This window comes from Lepisma saccharinum, chromosome 2 (genome assembly GCF_977018435.1).
Source record: "Lepisma saccharinum chromosome 2, izLepSacc3.1, whole genome shotgun sequence".
NCBI classification, from domain to species: domain Eukaryota; kingdom Metazoa; phylum Arthropoda; class Insecta; order Zygentoma; family Lepismatidae; genus Lepisma; species Lepisma saccharinum.
Window position 1 is genome coordinate 213188235 of NC_139230.1, and position 21508 is coordinate 213209742.

Below are 21508 nucleotides of genomic sequence, written 5' to 3' on the forward strand. Positions count from 1 at the left end.
GCCAGGGATCGAACCCGGGACCCTTAGCATGGTAGTCAGATGCGTTACCAACTGAGCCACTGCGGCCACTTTAAATTAAATGCTGTAACTTTATCCTATCTTGTGAGTGAACAATCTTCAAATTGTCATTTGCACAAAAATTCAAGTATTATACATAATTAAGTTAGAAAGTAGAAGGTATTTTACATATTGTTCACTTATTTTACCTTTTTTATTTCCTTTTGTTTTCTATTGTGTCCCACCCATAACATCAAAAAACAATTCACTTCTCCTTTAACTGTTACATTTCCCCCATCAACTCCACTAGAATATTAAAAAAAAAACCAAAAAAAAAACAGAGGTACAAGAGAGTATGAATTTCTCCCCCATGCTGCCAAGTGGAAGTGGCAAATGAAATGGAAGTTCCGACTTTTTCACCACCAATCAAATCATTTTCTTTCTCTCTTTGTCTTAAATAATTTATTTTTCGTCATTTGAAAATTGCCAGAAATTAAAATAAATTTCTTATTAAGTAAATAGGCAATGTTTTATCTGTCCCACTCGCAACACAAAATTGTTCTCTTATAGCTATAAATCTGGGAAAGTATTTTAAGGGTGTTTATGTTTAATCAACAGTGTCAAGTTTCATATTTTATTGCACAGAAACTGTAAGAAAAATATTGCTTAACTAAACTCACCTTTGAGTGATTTATGCCAATCAGCAGAAGTTATTATTTTCTTGTCATGGTACTCTAAGTAAATAACATAAGTATACAGATCATATTTCACCATACCACAGAAATAAATACTTTGTTCAACGGGGTTCCTGTTGTAATATTTCAAATATTCATCTAGGTAGCCACCAAATCTCCTATTCAGTCTCATTGTCCATTTCATTCTATTAAAAAGAAGGACAGTACATAGTTTTTATTTCATAAACAAAGTAATAAAAAGTAAAACACATAATAAGAATGATGGCTGGAAAATACATTTTTACTGTTAAAGTAGTAATGCCTACTGATGAACAATGGTGGTGGAAATATGAATATACAACACTGTTTATTATAAATAACCAATTGATATCCTTGATCTGTGACAAGAGAAGATATCCATCATCCTAATAAAAATCTTTGAGATTCTCGACAGTGGCCACTTACAATACCAAAACATGTGATGGAAAATGTCCAACAGTAGAAACTACTGTAATGATCCACCATGCCTGTGCTTGGTTTGTGAAGTAAGAATCTACACTAAATTTCACGGTTTTATTTTTTTGAAACAATTTCTTTTCTATTGTTAATCTGTGTTCCTTCCAATCTTTTTTTTTCGTAAGTCTCCCATTTCCAGAACTACATTCCAATAGGTTCATATCTCACAAATATGTGATGTCACACTGACTGACTAATGATATATTTTACAAATCAATATAATTTAAACACAATGAAAAGTCAGTTTCCACTCTGAATCTAGTTGTATGTAAACTCTGCAACATCAATAAAAAAAAAACAACAAATGCAACAAATTTCTCTATGATGAAAATTGTACATTAATGTACAGTCAGGAAATTGCTGTTGTTGAAAAACATGCTGAAATTCCTACAACTTGCACCATATACTGAAAACATCTTCACACCACCTGTAAACCCACTGAGGACAGACAGCACCACGTGGTTAGCAATTAAGGAGCATTTCTTGAAAATTAAACATGACATTTCAGTTCTGTCCTTTTGTCATTAGCATACAAACATATGAAGGTATGATATACTCAAATTATAAAACATATGCACATTGTTGCTATTATTAACAAGTGGAGTTGTTTCCCTCTGAGCAATATGGGACAGATCTTATAAATGGACTAAGTCCTCAACCACTGCTTTTTGCTGATATGTATATTTCATGTTTACATATAATAGAGAGAACAAAGAACACCTCAACAATGTGCAACAATTACGGTCCAGGGAGAAATGTCCAATTTTCAAAATTTACCAAAAATTATGACTTTCAAAAATTTTGTGTAACTTCCACTTTCTTTTCAAAATTGGTAGATAGGCATTACATATCCTCAAAGAGTGGTCTTTTGTGGTCCTTTCCTCGAAATTTAGTTCATCCAGCATCCATAGGGCTGATGCAAGAAGCGAAATTCCACAAATTGTTTCTGTAAGCTGGCAATACTACCACTCTTATATATTGTTATTATTTCTTCCCCCAAGGAGTATCAGCCTATAACTTTGCATGGATGTAGGAATGTACCACTGCTACATACTGTATTTTTTTCATTCACTTTGGTCGATTGTGGTGGACATAATTTAAATTTTAAAAAAAATATATATTTTTTTAAAAAAGGTAAATGCTCTTCTTCCATTAACTTTCATTCATTTCATTCCATTTCATTACGTATAAATTTTACTTCCCCTAAAACCACTGTTTTTCAAAAGAAAACAAAACTGATTTCATCTCTCTACAATAATTACTGAAGGAGTTATGAAACAGTAACATCAGTCCCACAGTCCTTTAGTTAAAGCAGTGGCAGCTGGCAGCTAGAATGATGGGTAGTGCCAACGTGATCAAGAAATCAAAAAAAAAAATCTTCGCTAGCATATGTCACAGAAATCTAATGAAAGAGGTAATTTAAATGGAACTTTGTTTACTGAAATTGCAGACAAAGATTTAGAATTCCTAATATTGATTTATTTTACTTCACATTTGTACTACTATTGGCTAATCGTGAAGATAAGTATGAGTGAACACTCACAAAGAACACCTATGTCCAGGCCGGGATTCGATCCCGTGATCCCTAGCATCATAGCATAGTTTCTAGTAAATAAATGCAACTATTAAAAATTCGATGCCTGTCACCTTTACCACTTTTTTTAACAAAGAACTGATGTTTAAATCTGGTGTGGGATGGCCAAATTGTTTAACTTTTAATTTAATATCGTATAGTACCTTGGAAAACTGTGTATGTAATAATGCTCTAATCTGATTCATCTTCACTCACTACCCTTCCTTTCACACCCCATCGGCCACTTTCACTTCACCAAAAAGAAAAACACTGAATAATTAGAAACAGTGAGTTGAATATGGTATTCTCGCCTTGCTTTTCTTATAATTTGCAACCCCAGCATGGCATGGTACATCAACAATCGGTGTTACTAACAACTAAAATATGATTATCTGCTAAATGAACTGTGCATCTACAATTTTTAAAATTCAATACAAGAAATTGAATTATATCTCCAAGTGAAATTCTTATACTGGTGATTTTTTACAAATATTAAAGTAAAAAATCTCCTGGTGATGCAAATTCCCTTTGATATTTAACAATTCTTTTACAGAAAATTTCTTCAATATTGTCAATGTCAGTTGCAACACGTGTGTGTCTGTGTGCGTGAGAGCAAGGGATATGTCTTTTCTGAAGGAAGAAATCAATAACAAAAAAGTCTGGGTGGCTCTTTAGATGAATCTATCTAAATGGCTATATAAATTTGGGAAGATATTACATTCGTTCTTCCCAAGTAGGCAGGAAAGTATCTTTCTCGCTAATTACTTCTCCAATGAGTATTACAAATCAGTCAGGATTAGCCACTTCTCTGTGAAGTTTGCAACTATGTCAACACAATGCAAGAGCTCTTGCATCGTGCCAGCTGAAAATGGGGACGGCTGGTTGTCTTATGGCTACCACCTCCTTCCCCATTTCCTGTGGAGACTTTTTCATGCCTCCGCGCATCCCTCTGTGCAAGAGCCACACTATGCTGGTCCGGAGCAAGTGAGAGAACAGCTGGGGATGCGGCGCATGGATTGAGGCAACCGAATGCTTGCTTATTCGAATCTCCTTGTTCGTAAATGTATTAATTTAACTATATTTTGGTGAAGCACGTGCTTTTTCTGTGGGTAGAGCCATGGCACTGCGGCTCTCGCCTTAGAGCCGCCACTGAGTTAATGCATAAATATAATTTATTTTTTTCTAAAACAAGCCCTATATGTAGACAGGTGTCCTTTGCTGTTCTAAGTTTGGCAATTTTATACTTTCCTGTAATTCTTTGTAGTTTCATTACAAATAAATCAGCAGTTGCAGACAAAAAAGTATTATTTATTTTCTTTATGCTGGAGATGATATCAGCTTTCGATAATATTCATGAATAAGAAACCCAACTTAAATGCATCACACCACACTTCCTTTTAAATCAGAACAAACAACTTCCTCTCACTGTACAAATGATTAGTTGTCTGAGCAAAGCACTAACATGTTCTTGCATCTACATTCAATTTGACTATAATGTTTTCATTCATCTTCTGTCAAAGTATCTGATTTCTGATAATAATTACTAGGACTAGGATTTTTATGACAAAAAATCACCAAAATATGCCAAATAAAATATGCAGTTATGACTTAAAATTGTACAAAATATGCACCATAATTGGAAAAATATGCCCTTATAACTGGACTGTTTGAAACATCAATATCTAAATGCTGAGATATTTTCACATATGTACTATTTTTAGTTCACTTTATGGGCCCCGAGTTGCAATGCACAATTAATACTTTCTGTAAATTTTTCAAAAAAAGTGAAAAAGATTTTGCTGCAGTAAAAAAAATAACCCTGGAGTGAACATGGGAGTAAGAATGAATCCACTTTGAAAATGACTGTATATTTCTTGAAAAAGCGAAAATATGTTTGATATGATGGAAAATCCATCAAAATATGCTGTATCATGCAGAAATGGCCAAATATGCCAAAATATGCCCTTAAAAGCACCTTAATTTAGTTTCTTCATGATATGAATTTCTATATGTTTAGGGAACACATCACCCTTACCAAAAAAAAATAGGCTGTCATGAAAATCCTAGCCCTAATAACTACTCTTACTTTATCATTTTATCCATTGCTCAATCTTTATACTTACTTAGGAACAACTTTACGCAAAAATCTCTTCACTCTGTGTTTTCTGATGCGTCTCTTTGGCTTAGTGCGATTAGTAATTTGATGAATTTCACATTTCTTATAGGAATCTTCGAATTGAAACTCAAGATCCTCTCTTAGTCCTTTAATCTGGAAAACAGAGAGTGACAAACATTAATAGTTGTACAGGATCCTAGAAGGCTATAATGCCAAAACATACTCATGTGTGCTTTTGGTTCTATGCTTCAATGTTTGAGTCTAGCATCAAAAGCCTTTTTCATGTGTAATTGCACCAAAAATACATTAAAAGATCAGCAGGAAAGTAAAAGTTACATCAAAACTTAAAGAGGAAGGTGTCATATTGGGCATTGGCTACATACTGTATTGTCAATGATTGTGTGCAACCTACCTACCATAGGTGCCGATAATGTTTTATTTCTGAAGGGAGGGTGGGGGGGGGGGGAAGGTGGCCAACGCTTGGTTACGAAACGTACAAACAACATCCTTGAGTTAATCTGGATATATATATTTTTTTTTTTTATTTAGTTTATTTTACTTCGCGTTTTGTGCCTCTTGGCTAATTTGCGAAGATGGGGATGAGTGATGAAATAATGAAATTGATGAATGGACATTCACAAACAACCAAGCCCGACCGGGATTCGAACCCGGGACCCTCGGCATCGCAGCGCGATGTGCTAACCACTCGGCCACAGGGTCGGGCTGGATATTTTTGTGTTATTACTACTGTCAACATATCATTGTTACATTATTAATACTATCAGTATGATTATTATAATACACAATACTTCCATTGTTTGAAAAGCAGGGTTGTCTAGTTGGTAGGGAATCTGACTGACTGCCACACGAGAGATCCAGGTTCGATTCCGGGGGTGGGTGATCTAAGGCCTTTTCCAGCCTTGTCCCTGCATAAAGCAACCCTGGAGTTCACCAAGACCAAATCAATGGGTACCCGAGGGCAACCTGCGGTTTAAGGTGGAGGGGGGTGAAGGTGGCCAGAACATGGTGCTGATCATATCACCTCGAAAATGGCCAAGATCAAGAATGTGTGTGGCCCTACGCCTACGTACTCTAAATGTGACTTCATAGCATGGTGCTATATGCATGGAGAACTTTTCCTCTTTTTCTTTACCATTGTTTGATTCAATGTACATGGTGTTTTGGCTCTAATATGTTTTATGCAAAAAACAATAGAGCCAATACAGGGTGCCACTCTAGAACCATGATAAAATTCAAGTATCATTCCCAGTTTTCAAGGCAAACTTTTCAAAAATTTAAGGGTACAAGCAGATGTTTCCTCTACTTCAACCTTACGTATTACCGCCTCCCACACATACACACACAAATATATTAACATATTAATCTGTGCGATTCGAATGTATCCAAAAAGTCTAATTAAATTAAATTAAATGGTATGTATATTTAAAATATTTAATTTGAGGTGCGGAGTTTACATTTGCCATTTCACATACTCAGACTGTGAACACATCTACAAACACAAGTCACATATGTTATTGTATATACTAATCTACGACATAGTGTTAACTGTATAAGAAATTCAAAATCGATTTACCTAATCAACTTCAATATATCTTATCTCGTAAAAATCTTCGGTCTATCACATAGATTGTTCTGCAAAGGGCACTAATAAAGCAAATGAACTGAGAGAATTCTGTTGTATTCTTCACACCTTCCTCGATAAAAATAAAAGCTAAGGAGTGAAAAACTTGTCTCAGGATATTTATAAATATGTATAAATTAAATGGGATTGGGATTAATAAAGATGCAATTTTTCACGTCTACAGAGAAAAATTCATGTAGAATTCACGCATAATTCTCAGAGCCAATAATTCATGCATAATTCCCGGTGAGTAGACACCCTGCAATATTACTTTTACTTGACATAAAAATGATATGAAGCAAAATGCTCCTTATAGTTCTAAGATAGTTTCACCCCTCTGCACAAATGTTTCTAGATGAATGGCACTAATGCCATGGTGGAGTGGTTAGCACAGCATGCTATGATGCCAGGGGTCCTGGGTTCGAATCCTAGCCTGGCATAGGTGCTCTTTGTGAGTGTCCATTCATCAATTTTATCATATCATCACTCATTTTCATCTTTGTAATCAGCCAAAAGTGGCAGAAAAACAAAGTAAAATAAACCAAATTAATAAATCAATCATTCAACTTGAGCATTTTATTTCAAGGAACAGTATAACATGCTAACAAAGTAGAATTTTCTTAGTGTTCATGTAGTGCAAGTAGGGCAGAAGCTTCAGAATATATCTACTTCCACAGTATTTTTTTTTGAAAATCGGAAGAAATGCAAGCTATACCTAGGTAGATATTTCTAGCATTACTAACCATTCATGTAGGAAGTTTTTATTCAATTCAAATGAATTATCTTAAATAGTATTTCATTGTGAAATGTCAATTAAATATGCTGAGAATAACCTCTTTACCTCACTCATCAGTAATATGTGTGAACTAATGACTACAGAATAACACGCTTCTACCATAACCAAACTACGTTATCAATGTGTGTTGCAATCAAATTACCTGTATTGCTTGATCATACACAGACATCCAGATCTTTTTGGGCTCCCGAGATTCACACTCAACAAAGGTGTGATCTGACTCACTTGGATAATGATCATCAAACTCAACAGGCCACATATGTTCTTCTATAATAATTTCAGCAACTCCAAAATACTGAAATAATTTTTTCATAAATTAATAGCAATCAATAGTAATAAGAAAAATATTAATATCACTCTTTGATCAGATTAATACAATTCAATGGTAGTAGCCTATCAGATTAAATCCTAAATACTATCCCTCTTACACAACAAAATAATATGTTAAAAGAATCAATGAGACTGGGAGTAAAGATTTCTATACATCATAACAGTTACTTTTCTAGGGATATACTGAATATGAAAAAAAGCTAAAGAAAAAAACATAGCCAAAACTATATTTCAATGGGATGGATATTCAGTAAAACATGTCACTGGTCTACAAATGGTCACCCTGACACCACTCATCACAATTAAAATTGCATTCAGAGTGAAACCAAACAAAACTGCAAAAGCAGTTGGCTTGTGAAAAATCTAGGGAGTTCAGTTTAGTGTAAAATTGCTTCTATTAATTTGAGTTTAGTGACTGAAAATTGAGATAACTACACTTCCAAGTAGCTGATCTTGACAGTAAAATACAAGTTTGAGTGGAATGGAAGTAAAATAGGAAGTGAACCATTTCAAGCAAATCAGTTTACTACACATAGCAGTTTTTGGCTTATCCACCTCCCCTTTTACTGGCTGCCCCCGTGGCAGAGAGGTTAGCATGTTGTGCTACGATGCCAGGGGTCCTGGGTTCGAATCCCAACCTGGGCATGGGAGTTTGCGAGTGTCCATCCATCAATTTCATCATATCATCACTCATCCCCATCTTTGCAATAAGCCAAACGTGGCAGAAAAGCGAAGTGAAATGAACAAATTCAACAATAATCTCCCACTTGCTTCCTTTACTGTATTTTCTTACAGCTGGGTGACTGATGGCAGCACCGTTACTATCAGTTATTGGAATGTTCTTGGTGATATGAACACCCTTCCATTCTCTCTCTTAAGGAAAGGGGGGGGGGCAGTGCAACAAAGAGCTTTATGAATTACAGTTATAGCCTTTGTTGTTTGGCACATGTGTATTAGGAGCTGTAAGGTAAACAGAGGTAAGTAGCAAACAGTGGCATATTCTCCCATGTTATCATGTTTACCACTGGTAAACCAACTTTCTCCATACATACAGAAATTGCTGGAAAGTTCTAAGTTGTCAGACTTCTGTTTTTATTTTACTTACATGTCTGCACTAGTGTTTTATTTTTATTGTATCTAATTAATATATAATAAACATATACAATAAATAAGAATTATTATGGTACGCCAGGTCAAATTTTCAGAATACGAAGCTTGTGGGAAAGTGTGTACCATGTTTGCTTTTTCCCCATTTAATTTAAGGGAAGTCAGATAAAAAAAGGTAAAGTGCTCCCCTGTGCTTAGCACCACACCATGAAGGCATATAGGGGGTGTGGGGGTAACGCCCCACACTTTCTTGAGCCGGTCGTGACTGGGGGTGATGTGATCAGCACCACGCCTCTGACCGCCTTTACCCCCCAGGGTTTCCCCCAGGTACCCAATGTTATTCGACGCTGGGTGGGCGCCGGGGCTGCTTCCAACGTTAGAAAAGTTCCCGGATTTGAACCGGCCGGGGATTGAACCCGGGACCTTCAGCATGGTAGTCAGATGCATTACCAACTGAGCCACCGCGGCCACACAGATACCTTTTGACATTAAAAACTTCAGCACTATTTTGGAGAAGATGGCAAAGGCAAATCTGTTCTAACAGGAGACCACCAGTATTGAGAAATCATCTACTTGCGGTATATTAACAAGTTTTTACTTAACAGGTCAGTGTTGTTGTTTTGGATTGTCACCAGCAGACTTAACAATACACTGCATCTTACAATAGTTCTGGTAAGCAAAACTACATTACATTTTTTTCATTTAAATACATAAACATGAAAGTAAGAATTTTGGTTATTGAAAGTGCAAAACAAAAATAAATACATAAAATAAAAGGCAGACATCCAGAAATGCAAAATAGTCATTTAGGTAACCCCAGACACATTATAGGTGCAGCAAGTAAAAATACTATGAACTGCAGTGGTCTAGCTAGTTGGGCATCTGACTGCCATGTGGGATACCGAGATACGATTCCTGGGGTGGGTGGTCTAAGGTCGGAATTTCTCTGGCCTTGTGCCTGCATAAAGCAGCTCCAGAGCTCACCCAGCCTGAAATCAATGGTTACCTGGAGGCAACTGTGGGAGGTAAAGACAGCCGGAGCAGTATGCTAACATCACCTTCAAAGTGGCCAAGATCAAGAATATGCGTGGCTCTACCACCACATCCCCAAAATGTGCCTTCATGGCTTGGTGCTATGTGCCCGGGGAATTTTACCTTCAAAAACAGTCCCGCACCATAGTCATGTGGACTAAGGCATCATGCTTTGGGTTATGGCTATGGGACTCTCAAAGGTTCAAGCTTCCAGGGGGAAACATAACAACTTTTCTCTTGATAACATGTCACACTGTAACTGGTTGGATGATCTACCACATTTGCAGGTGAAAGTGATTGATTGATTGTTGTTTAAGTCCACTTTATGCACAGAGAGGCTAATCGGGACTGGACCTACAGTTTAAAGTGGGATCGGAACCCCTGTGCCATGTGCCTCCACTGGGTATCGAACCTGCGACCCCTTGATTACAAGGTGACGACGGTACCACCATGCCTACGGGGAGGCCTGGCAGATGAGAGTGAGGCCAGCAGTCGGTAGGAAGCCCTTGGCGATTATGGGCTGTCACAACACGGGTTATAAGCAGTGTGGCATTTAAGAAATTTCAAGTGGGGAGAAATTCTACTGACTGTCTAGGGACAGCATGAGATAATGGCTTTATGCAATATAACATTTCCCCCATGGATAAAATTTATCAAACAGAGGGGGGACACAAGTAATCCCAAGGGGAGAAATCTCCCCCATCCCCCCTTCAAATACCACCCTGGTTATAAGTAAAAGGACTGTTGTAATTGGATAAGAAATCTTTGCATCACTAATAGTAGAGGAAACGAATGGGAAAAAAGGTCTTAACCCAGAAATAATTGCAACACAAATATTTTTTGTGCCAGATTGTGTGGAATGGTATAGTGAATAATATATTAAAAATCCGCTATCCAAATGTTTGGGGAAAATCCGCCATCTTGGAAAATGGCGGCAAGAATTAAACTTAAAAATTAAAAAAGAAATTAATATCTCGAAAACAGTCCATTGTACACAAAAAGTGAAGATAACCAAATTGAAAGAACAGAAAATTTGCTAAATTATGGTTTTTAGTTTGATAGAGCTACCATAAATATTAATTCAATTAGAAAAATTCAAATATTTTCCTTAATTTTTAGAATTAGCGTAAAAGTTGGTTTCTGACACAAAAAACAGCAAATATATAAGAAACTATGTAATTTACGTCCTAAAGTCACTGAACCAAATTCATAGCATATGATTTCCTCTAGATATTGGTTTTTCTTTCGTGCCTTTAGAGTCAGAAGTTGAGGAGATATGTAGTTTAATGGAGAGCCATGTGTTTCCCTAAATTTACATGTTCCGTTTCCTATGATATTGGTTGATTGATTGATTGATTTACTTTACTTCAATTTTGTGCCACTTTTGGCTAATTTGCGAAGATGGGAATGAGTGATGATATGATGAATTTGATGAATGGACACTTAAAACATCCATGCCCAGGCCAGGATTCGAATCTGAGACCCCTGGCGTCGTAGCGCAATTATGATATTGGTGAGAACGTAATACAGTACATTGTTTTATGTAGTGTTTCGTTCACAAGGCGTTTGTTACTTACATGTTCTTTTTGTCTTTCAAGAATGTATGCACATAGTGGCGGCGATTAGGTATCTTAAGTGAGCAGGGGCCGAATTCCATTTTCATTTTCAATATGCTTCTCTCTAATTGCAGTCAGTAGAAAGTAAACTATCCTTGCCCTCCCCCCCTGCTCACTTAAGACACCTAATTCCCACCACTATGTGCATACATTCTTAAAAGACAAAAACAACATGTAAGTAACAAACGCCTTGTGAACGAAACACTGCATAAAACAATGTATTACGTTCTCACCAATATCATAATCGCGCTACGATGCCAGGGGTCTCAGATTCGAATCCTGGCCTGGGCATGGATGTTTTAAGTGTCCATTCATCAAATTCATCATATCATCACTCATTCCCATCTTCGCAAATTAGCCCAAAAGTGGCACAAAATTGAAGTAAAGTAAATCAATCAATCAATCAACCAATATCATAGGAAACGGAACATGTAAATTTAGGCTCTCCATTAAACTACATATCTCCTTAACCCCTGACTCTAAAGGCACGAAAGAAAAACCAATATCTAGAGGAAATCATATGCTATGAATTTGGTTCAGTGACTTTAGGACGTAAATTACATAGTTTCTTATATATTTGCTGTTTTTTGTGTCAGAAACCAACTTTTACACTAATTCTAAAAATTAAGGAAAATATTTGAATCTTTCTAATTCAATTAATATTTATGGTAACTCTATCAAACTAAAACCATAATTTAGCAAATTTTCTGTTCTTTCAATTTGGTTATCTTCACTTTTTGTGTACAATGGACTGTTTTCGAGATATTAATTTCTTTTTTAATTTTTAAGTTTAATTCTTGCCGCCATTTTCCAAGATGGCGGATTTTCTCCGAACATTTGGATGGCGGATTTTTAATATATTATTCACTATACCATTCCACACAATCTGGAAAAAAAAAAACATTTGTGTTGCAATTATTTCTGGGTGAAACCGTATATTTCCTCTACTATAACAGTTTGTGCAAAATTTACCTGACTGTCCTGAAATATTTCTAAGTCTAGAAATTTTTAATGTGGCAACATAGCTATTGGAAGTCCACTTTACTCACTCACACGTACTCTCTCTCTCTCCCTCCCACTCAATATAAAATTAATGTATGTTGTTGGATCAGCTATAAGTTATTTTGCTTTCGATCCGATTAAACTCCATGCAACAAAGGAAACATTCTAAAATTTAATTATTTTTATCATATTAGTATTTGCACATTCTGACAACCTGCAAATTTCTGCCAACTACCTTCAAAACTAGAAAAAAAAGTTGACGTGTATCCACGCACTTACTACTTTTTAATAGTCAATTTAGCATAAATTAAAATCAGAAATTAAAAAACAAAAATCAAAATGGTAACAATGACATTTTTGAAACAAGAAAAAATAAAAACATGCCTTCTAGAATATCACAAATGGCCGAGACTATTTTTGTAGCATCTATCATAAATCAGCCCAACTTCACTTTGCAGTACTGAACCTGAACTGAAATTGGTAAAGTGGGTTTCAGTTTTATCTGAATTGGAACTGGAGTGTGAGTTTCAGTTTGAGTTCTTGTCTGACACCTATGTAATCCACATTCACATGTTGATTTAAGTCATTTGATAAAATATTTGTGATGGCAATCTTACTCTTGAGATTTCAATTTCTGTGATGTTGATGTCTAATGATGAACATAATAGACCGTGATCAGAATGCTACATTTTAAAAGTAGCTTTGCTACAGCTAGTGCTACTCTTCCAAAATGTAGCTTCGCTACAGCTACAACTACATTTACCAAAACGTAGCTCGCTATGCTACTACTGTTCCCTACTCCCTACTTTGATACTTTTTGTGCTACTTCTGGATAAAAAAAATTTTAAAAAACCATATGGATATTAAAAAAATCCCCTACTACTGGTAAATAGATTTTGTTATTTATTATCATGATTCCAGTCATTCGATAATTTTGAAAGCAGCGTTACTTCAGTTACTTATTTTTACTATAGTTTTTGAGATTAACATACCTATAATAATAATAATAATAATAATAATAATAATAATAATAATAATAATAATCCGTTGCGCAACAGCCCATGAAGGGCCTAGGCATACCTACCGACTGCCGGTCTCCCTCCCATGCTTTCCTTCGTCACCTCTAAGCGTGGAGATCTTCAACCAGTATTGGAATAGTTGGGGGGTCAGCCCGACGTATCCCCAGCCATTATAGTAGGTCTCTGTGACCGGATTACGCTCACTCACTCGGAGCTCCCCAATTTCCTCATGATGGTGGGTTGCCACCGGTCCTATACGTAGGCTGTATAAATTCTGACCAGAGCCGGATTTGAACCTACCCCGTCCTGCAGCGAACGATCTCAACACGAGTGAACGCCTTAACCTGCTCGGCTACGGAGGAGGACTAACATACCTATGCAAGTGGCATTTCAATTCAAATTTGATATATGAATATTGCAATTAGTGTGTTATCCAAATTAAGGATTACAACTATACACAAATAAAATTTGGTAGGCTTACGTATTTATGTTCACATCAACATATTTTTCTTGAGAATAAATATTTCATTTTTTAATAGACTGATATGAAGGCAGCATTTTGAATGAAAAGTACCTGGGCCCTTTGTTTACAAAAGGGCTCCAGGTTCGATACCCAGCGGAGGCACATAGTGGTTTGGATCCAGTCTCAATCAGCTTATCTATGCATAAAATAAGACTCAAAACAAAAACTAGGAAAGATGCCAAGTTGGGAGGTGGGATCCTCCTGCTCCTCCATTCCCAACACTGCTCATCATTCATCATTCTTCCTCTTCTCACAATTAGCCGAAACTAGCAGAAAGTGACTATAGATAAGAGAATAATTAAATAAACCATTCATCCTCATTGCCATGATTGAGAAGAGTTGAAGAATAGATGAGGAGATAAACAGAAGAGGACAAATGGGTGGTGGACTATATCAAAGTGTTCGAAGATTAATATGGAACAGGGATGTACCTATGAAATGCAAGAAGGTAATATATAACACATACTATGTGCCAATAATTATGTGACATAGAGAGACAAGAAAAAGATGCAGGTAGTGGAGATGAATTTTTTAAGGAGTCTATGGGAGAAGAATAGAAGGGATACAATAAGGAATGAGGAGATCCGACAGACAGTGGGTGTGGTGAAACTTCAGGACAGGATAGATCAGGCATGGATGAGATGGTTCGGGCACATGAAGAGGATGGATGCAGGAAGACTGTCAGCAAGAGATTATAATGCACAAGGAGTGGGAATAAGGCCAAGGGGGAGAACAAGATGTCGGTGGAAAGAGCAGATAGTGGAGAGTGTTAGGAGAACAGGACAAGATTGGAACACCATGAAAAGAGAGGAGTGAGTGGTGGAAGACCAGGAAATAATAATTATATAGGCTTGACTTCTATGACAACCCAGTCAGAGGCAGGAAACGGCGAAGGATGATGATGATGATGATGTCATGATTAGCAATGGTTACAGAAAAGTGACGCAAAAGTAGGAAAAATACATAAATTTGAAAACAATGTATATTAACTAAAGAAAATTGTCGTTTCTGCAGGAAAGTCAATAATTCGTACGTACTTTTTACAATATGATAAAATATATTGAGGAAGCTGTCGTGTAAACCCGAGTGTTCTAAACGTATTGTAATTTTAAAATTTGTGAACAAATATTATTGCGAAAATAATTGTAATTCCATAAACTCTATCATTCTTGTAACAATAATATCTTGCTGGTGAGATCCTATATACTGACAATCGTCAATGCTGTTAACGTACTGAATCATTTATTGCTGGCACTATTCCTTTGTCAGTGCAATTGAAAAACCATCGCTCGTTTTTGCGCTGCAAGTTGTGTCTTACACAGCAATTAATGACATTTTGGTGTCTCTTACACCATGGATATGCACAGGATATGTTCCGGGGGTGATGTAAACGAGGCACTTTTTTCCAGCGGTGCAGCAAACGAGGCATTTTTCTCCCCAAAATAGCAATGCAGCTCAAAAAAACGTAGGTGTTAGATGGAATATATTCATATATGTCAGTTAGTTATCTGGATCTCTGAATTATTCAGATACTAATTAAATAACATGCAGATATCTATAATCTACAATCTAGATAATCTGTATTTCCATGTAATAGACTTTGTCTTTATGAACCTCCTGCAAAATTAAAGGTTATTGTCGATTTTTTCTGACGCTATTGTCACATTCAAAATTCACCTGAAAATGCTGAGAGAAAATGTAGCTGTAGCGAAATTTTCGCTACAACTACAGGAATTTTGTAGCTTCGCTACCGCTACAACTACAATTTTCAAAATGTAGCATCGCTACAGCTATAGCTGTACAATTTTTACAATACACATTTTGTAGCTAGCTACTGTAGCGACGCTACTTCTGACCACTGATAATAGACCATCTACAATATAATGTTCACTATTTTGCATTACTGGGATACATTTCAAAATTTCCAAACAAAACACACACAGGAATTTATTTTCAAAACATGGATAAGAAACCAAAAGATTATGAAAGGAACGTCGTAAAGAAAAGTGATACATACAGTTAATCTGTCTACTGGTGGGATCCTTTTACTTTCAATCTCCTTATCACATCTAAAAGATTTCCATGGTGTGTCCCTTGGTGTTTTTATTGTCCTCTGTAAATACTTGATGCGACGGATATTTCTCCTTAACTTCCAATAAAACACTGCTTTCCTTGCAGCATTCGGAGTTATGCAAAGGTAGAATCTTAGATTCTTTTGATGATATGGGTTAAATCCAATCAACATTTTTCGCCTTTTATATCTCTGTAAGATACATTTTAATATTCAGTTAATTAGATATTTTACAATGCAAACAACTCAACTGAAGAGTCAGGAGAAACAACTAGGCAAGTCAATGTTCATCAAACTCAATAAATTGAACTTTCAATTGCAAAACATTATTGGACGTATGTATGAAAATGTACAAAAAAGCATGTAATTTGATGAATGAAAGTTTCAAATGTACGAAACGAAATAAATTATGTTGTAAAGTCCAGCATAGCATCCACATGGCAGGAAGTGCACCATCACTTCGCTTACGACAGAAAATTGACTTGCCTGTTTTCCTATGGCCCTTCAGTAATAACTATTTTTAATGACTCAAGCACAGCCAGCAAAAATATAATTGTAGGTGAATTGTCCATCATTATGTTCATGTATTTTTCTTTACAATCCTATGTGTATTGGAGTAGAATTGTACTGTAACAGGGGCAGAAGTTGTCATATGATTTGTTGGCATTTTTGTTCAAATTCTTGAATCCTCCATTGTGTACAACAAAGTGAAGGAACATGGTGCTAGACATGCTTAATATTATCTTTGTAGATAGTTAAGTACATGTATCAATATTGATGCAGTATTGTTATAAAATTTATTGATAGTGATAATAATGTACCAATGTAATATAAAATTACAAAAGTCTAGAAAAGAAGCTGAATGGTTCATCTGCTTCTTAATTAATGTAGGGAACATTTTGTCTGATGAGTTTCACCTTAAAAACTGCACATGTAGAACTTAATTTTACAAAAAACGGATTACATAAATATTCACAGAACATAAAGAAATGAGGTACTGTGAACACAAGAACAGATTATTCTTATAAATATTCTACCATTTTTTAAAATTAGCAGTTGCAAGCCACTAAAGCAAATGCAATATCAAGTTTGGTAATTATTATCTACTTAGCAAGTACACAATTCTTAACTTCTAAACATGATTGAGAATTAAGTTATATATGAATTGTATCTTTTCTGGCAATGCGATTCGAACAAGTGTTCTGACGTTACTGGCCAGGTAAAATTGGCATTAGCTTCCAATGTTTCGAGCACATACATTGCTCTCATCAACAGGGAATGTAGAAATGGAGGCCAGTGTAAGATTAAATATATGACACACATGGGACGGAGCCTGAAAACTGTTCCCTTATTGGTTTGCTCTGGATCCTTGTTTAATTGGCGAATGTTGTGCTTTTATGGACAAATGTGTTCTGGGCATGAATGAGCTCGAGTCCCATGTCCCTGTGAGTTTTGTTCTTTCCCGGGAAATGACCATGGCTTCCTTTACTTGTCGGTCCCAGTAACCGGCACACTTTGATATGATTTTGGTGTCTGCAAATAAAATTCTGTGGCCCTCGGTGATGCTGTGTTCCCCTAGTACTGACTTTTCTGGTCCAGAACTGCACTGTTTGCACTGCACACTTTGTTCAATGTTCATTCAAGTAAAGTAAAAAAAAGGTAAAGTGCTCCCCTGTGCTTAGCACCACACCATGAAGGGTAACGCCCCACACTTTCTTGATCCGGTCGTGAGTGGGGGTGATGTGATCAGCATCACACCCCTGACCGCCTTTACCCCCCAGCGTTTCCCCCAGGTACCCATGTTATTCGACGCTGGGTGGGCGCCGGGGCCGCTTCCATCATTAGAAAAGTTCCCGGATTTGAACCAGCCGGGGATCGAACCTGGGACCTTTAGCATGGTAGTCAGACGCGTTACCGACTGAGCCACCGCGGCCAACCAATGTTCATTCAAGTAGAATAATTTTCAAGAAATATATGGTTTCGGTTAATTAGTCTACCATTTTTTTCAAGTACTTTGAGTGGGTTACAATTTTCTGTGGGTATACTGTTTTCCCCATAAATTATACACACAGAGATCAGTGCCATCTAATAACCACTGATCTATAGCATTTATTTCCAGACATTTCCTGGTAATTTTACCAGAATTTTTCACCTTGCATTTCAGCAGAAACACGTCGCTGGAGCCTAGTTTGGAAACAACAGAGCACTATTTTAAAATTATCCATTATATAACTTTTATGGGTCACTGGTGCAGTTATAAGGCAAATATTTTTAAGTTCATTCACACAGGATTTTTGTAGGTCAATACTCTCCATATGGAGTGCAGATGGGAAATAGAGAAGGAACAAGTTAATACTTAACTAAATGTAATTTTTTTTAAAAAAATAGCAAATATTTTAAAAAGTAAAAAAAGTAATAAAGAAATTAAAATGAAGAAGAACTGTATTAAAGATTACAGCTCTATGGATTGGATAAATCAGCCTTATCTTAAAACTTGGGTATGTATTCTAGAATAAAGTTTGAAAAGCTTTGTATTATTGTACTGAATTCACTGAGATTCACAAAATTTGTACAGATGCTACATTTCTTTTCACATCAATGGAAGCATGCTCAATGGAAAAAAAATATAAACTTACCCGAATTACTCCCTTGAATGGTCTAAATTCTGACCTCTTGCGCTTAATTTTTTTAATATGGCGCACTAAACTGGCCTTTTTAACAAACTTCCAAGGATGTTCTCCATAAAAATCATAATGTGCAAGGGCACTAACTTGAAATTGAGATTTTCTTGTGATTCGAAAAGGTACAATGCGTCCTACTAAAGGCTTAATTCTTTTTCGTACAGGTGCCCGTAAACGAATTTTCCTCCTTCTTTTCAGTAGGCACTTCAAGCGGTTTCTCTTCATCATCATAAATTTCTTATACTTCCTCATTTTCTTATTCCGTCTCACTTTTCTCAACATCCTAATCCTAATCAATCTTCTAATTTTTCTCAATTTCCTCAACCTCTTCCTTTCCTTCAACCATTTCTTCAATTCCCGTAAATACTTCTTATATTCTCTTCTCTTCTTCTTGGTTAACAAACCTAAAAAAAGGCAGTAAAAGTTAACTTTATTTTTAGTTCATGAATCATACTGAAATATCATAATTTTCCATCACTGTTTTCTGCATTAGAGCCTGAATGAGTATGTTAAATAGTCGACCCACAATCTCAATACTGAACATTTGAAGTTCAAATCCTGACTCGGGCATAACTGTCTCCTTTGTGAATGCCATATCATTGTGAATGCAGAGCAATTGTTGGTACATACTGTAAAAAAAATTCTACCTTTATATTATACCTTGAGTTTAGAACAGAAAATTTGTAATCATACTGTTTTGAAAATGAATAAATAATGTGAAAATATATAATTCTGTTTACATTAAATAAAACAATTACAATTATTATACAGGATGATTCAAAACTCCCTTAACACACCCTATAAAATGTAAAGGAGTTAGACTGGGTACAATTAGTCATGATAGAAACAGATCTGGCCTAGAGGGAACCATGTTGGTTTGATCCAAGCAGACATCCGCCATATTGAATTCAACTCAAATTTTTTAAATGGGAAGGGGGTAAAGTGATATATCAAATCAGGCTAGAATTTCATGAGAAATGCAATGGAGAAGGTTATTTGATCCTATCTTTAATGAAGAAAAAGTCAAGACTCCATAATTGTAACAAATGTCTCATTCAGGTTTGAGAAATCAGTGCCAGAATGCTCCTAATATATGAGGAATGCATCGAGATAATACTGCTATCTGGGGACAGAGGTGCATGTACCATTGCACCTGATTTTAATAAACGACATCCCCAATGAGACGAGATTCAGTGTCACATGTGACAGTTGCACAATTACTCAAAAAGTTTCAGGAGACAGGATCAGTCGACTGCATATAACAATCAGGACATCCCAGAACTTCCACCAATGTGTTAGGAGCATTCTGACAGTGTTTTCTCACACCTGGAAAATGAGACGTTTGTCAAAGTCATGCAGTCATAACTTTTTCCTGATTACTGATAGGTTGAAAAAACTTTCACCATTGCATTTCTTGCAAAATTCTAGCCTGATTTCATGTATTACATCACCCCTTTCACATTTTAAAATTTTAAGTTGAATTCAATATCGCAGATGTATGCTTGGAACACACCAATATGGTTCCCGGCCCCTAGGCCTAACATGCTTCTATCATAACCATTTGTACCCAGTCTAACTTCTATACATTATATAGGTGGATGTTAAGGGAGTTTTGAATCATTCTGTACAATCCTCTGCATGCATTATGAAATTGCATCTGCTAATGCTATGGAAATATTGCACTTTGGACGTACGAATCTGAATTTGAGGCCTTTCACTATTCACAATATTTTTTATTTTAGTGCTTTGTTGCCTGCCTATTTGAGCACTTTCTAGTGCAAAGAAATCCAGGCTCTAGTCATGATACAATTGTATATTCTTTGCCAAATGAAGTTTCAAGATTATGAGTAGGGCTTGGAAGTTGAGGAAATATCCTTTTTTTTCCTAGTGTCCGAAGACGAGGCCCAACATAATATATGTTCATTTTGGGTCATTGTAGGCCAGAAAAAGGTGGGTTTTATTTGTCCTCTTTTGCCTTTTTCTGCATTTTTTGGCTTATTGGTCCTTTTTTAGCCTTGTTCTAGGTCTTAACAGCTTTTATTTGAAACTTCACCTTCTTTCGACTACGTTTCTACTGCCCATTCTCAATTCGAATTATCATCAGTTCATCACCTCTTAAACATCCTTTCTGCAGTAAAGAAATTTTTAAAAAAAAAGAAAAATATATTTGAATCAACCCTGAAACAAGAGAAAAACATTTTTGGATGACTGAAGCAGGTCCTTTAACCGTAACTTGTCTGGAAGGTTGCACTGTAAGTGGCAACTTTCTCTTGTTTTGAAGCTTTCAGCACAGTCTATACAACCAGACAGCATGCACCTGCAAAGATCTCAAGTCAGATAAGGAGGTGCTGTGCAGAGGGAGGGGGCAGGAAGGTTGTCTTCAGACTTTACGTTTGACTTCAGTTTGTGGAAGAAAGCCAGACCGTTAACATGCCTAAAGCGAAGCATAGTAAAACTTCTTTTTTGCTACAGCTTGCATCTGAATTTGGAGCGGTGTTGTTTTCCATGGATGGAGGTATTCTTTTCTGCAAATATTGTGAAGTGAAAGTTAGCGCAGAAAAGCGGTTCCATGTCCAACAGCATGTTGGGCGTAAGAAACATGTGACAGCAGCTTCCTGGGCCATGGAGAAAAGGAAATCACAGCTTATGTTAGGGCAAAGTGGTAGTGAATATTCTAGGTCGTCTCCGTTTTACAAAGACCTTTGCAGTGCCTTAGTTAGAGCAAATATCCCATTAGCAAAGATAAACAATGAATCTTTGAAAAAGTTTTTGCAACAGTATACAAATCGTAACATTCCTGACGAGTCCACCCT

At 36.2% G+C, this 21508-nt stretch overlaps 1 protein-coding gene across 2 annotated transcripts in view; it reads right to left on the reverse strand.

Moving 5' to 3' along the window:
• LOC145984303 (uncharacterized) overlaps nt 1-21508 on the reverse strand; it is a 141833-nt gene that overhangs the window by 50440 nt on the left and 69885 nt on the right. For both annotated transcript variants that reach the window (XM_083117951.1, XM_083117952.1), the window contains exons 3-7: nt 18651-19099; nt 15961-16206; nt 7457-7609; nt 4884-5029; nt 678-877 (exon numbers count right to left, since the gene is read on the reverse strand). In XM_083117951.1, coding sequence (XP_082974077.1) covers nt 678-877; nt 4884-5029; nt 7457-7609; nt 15961-16206; nt 18651-19099 — 1194 coding nt within the window. The remainder of the gene's footprint in view (nt 1-677; nt 878-4883; nt 5030-7456; nt 7610-15960; nt 16207-18650; nt 19100-21508) is intronic.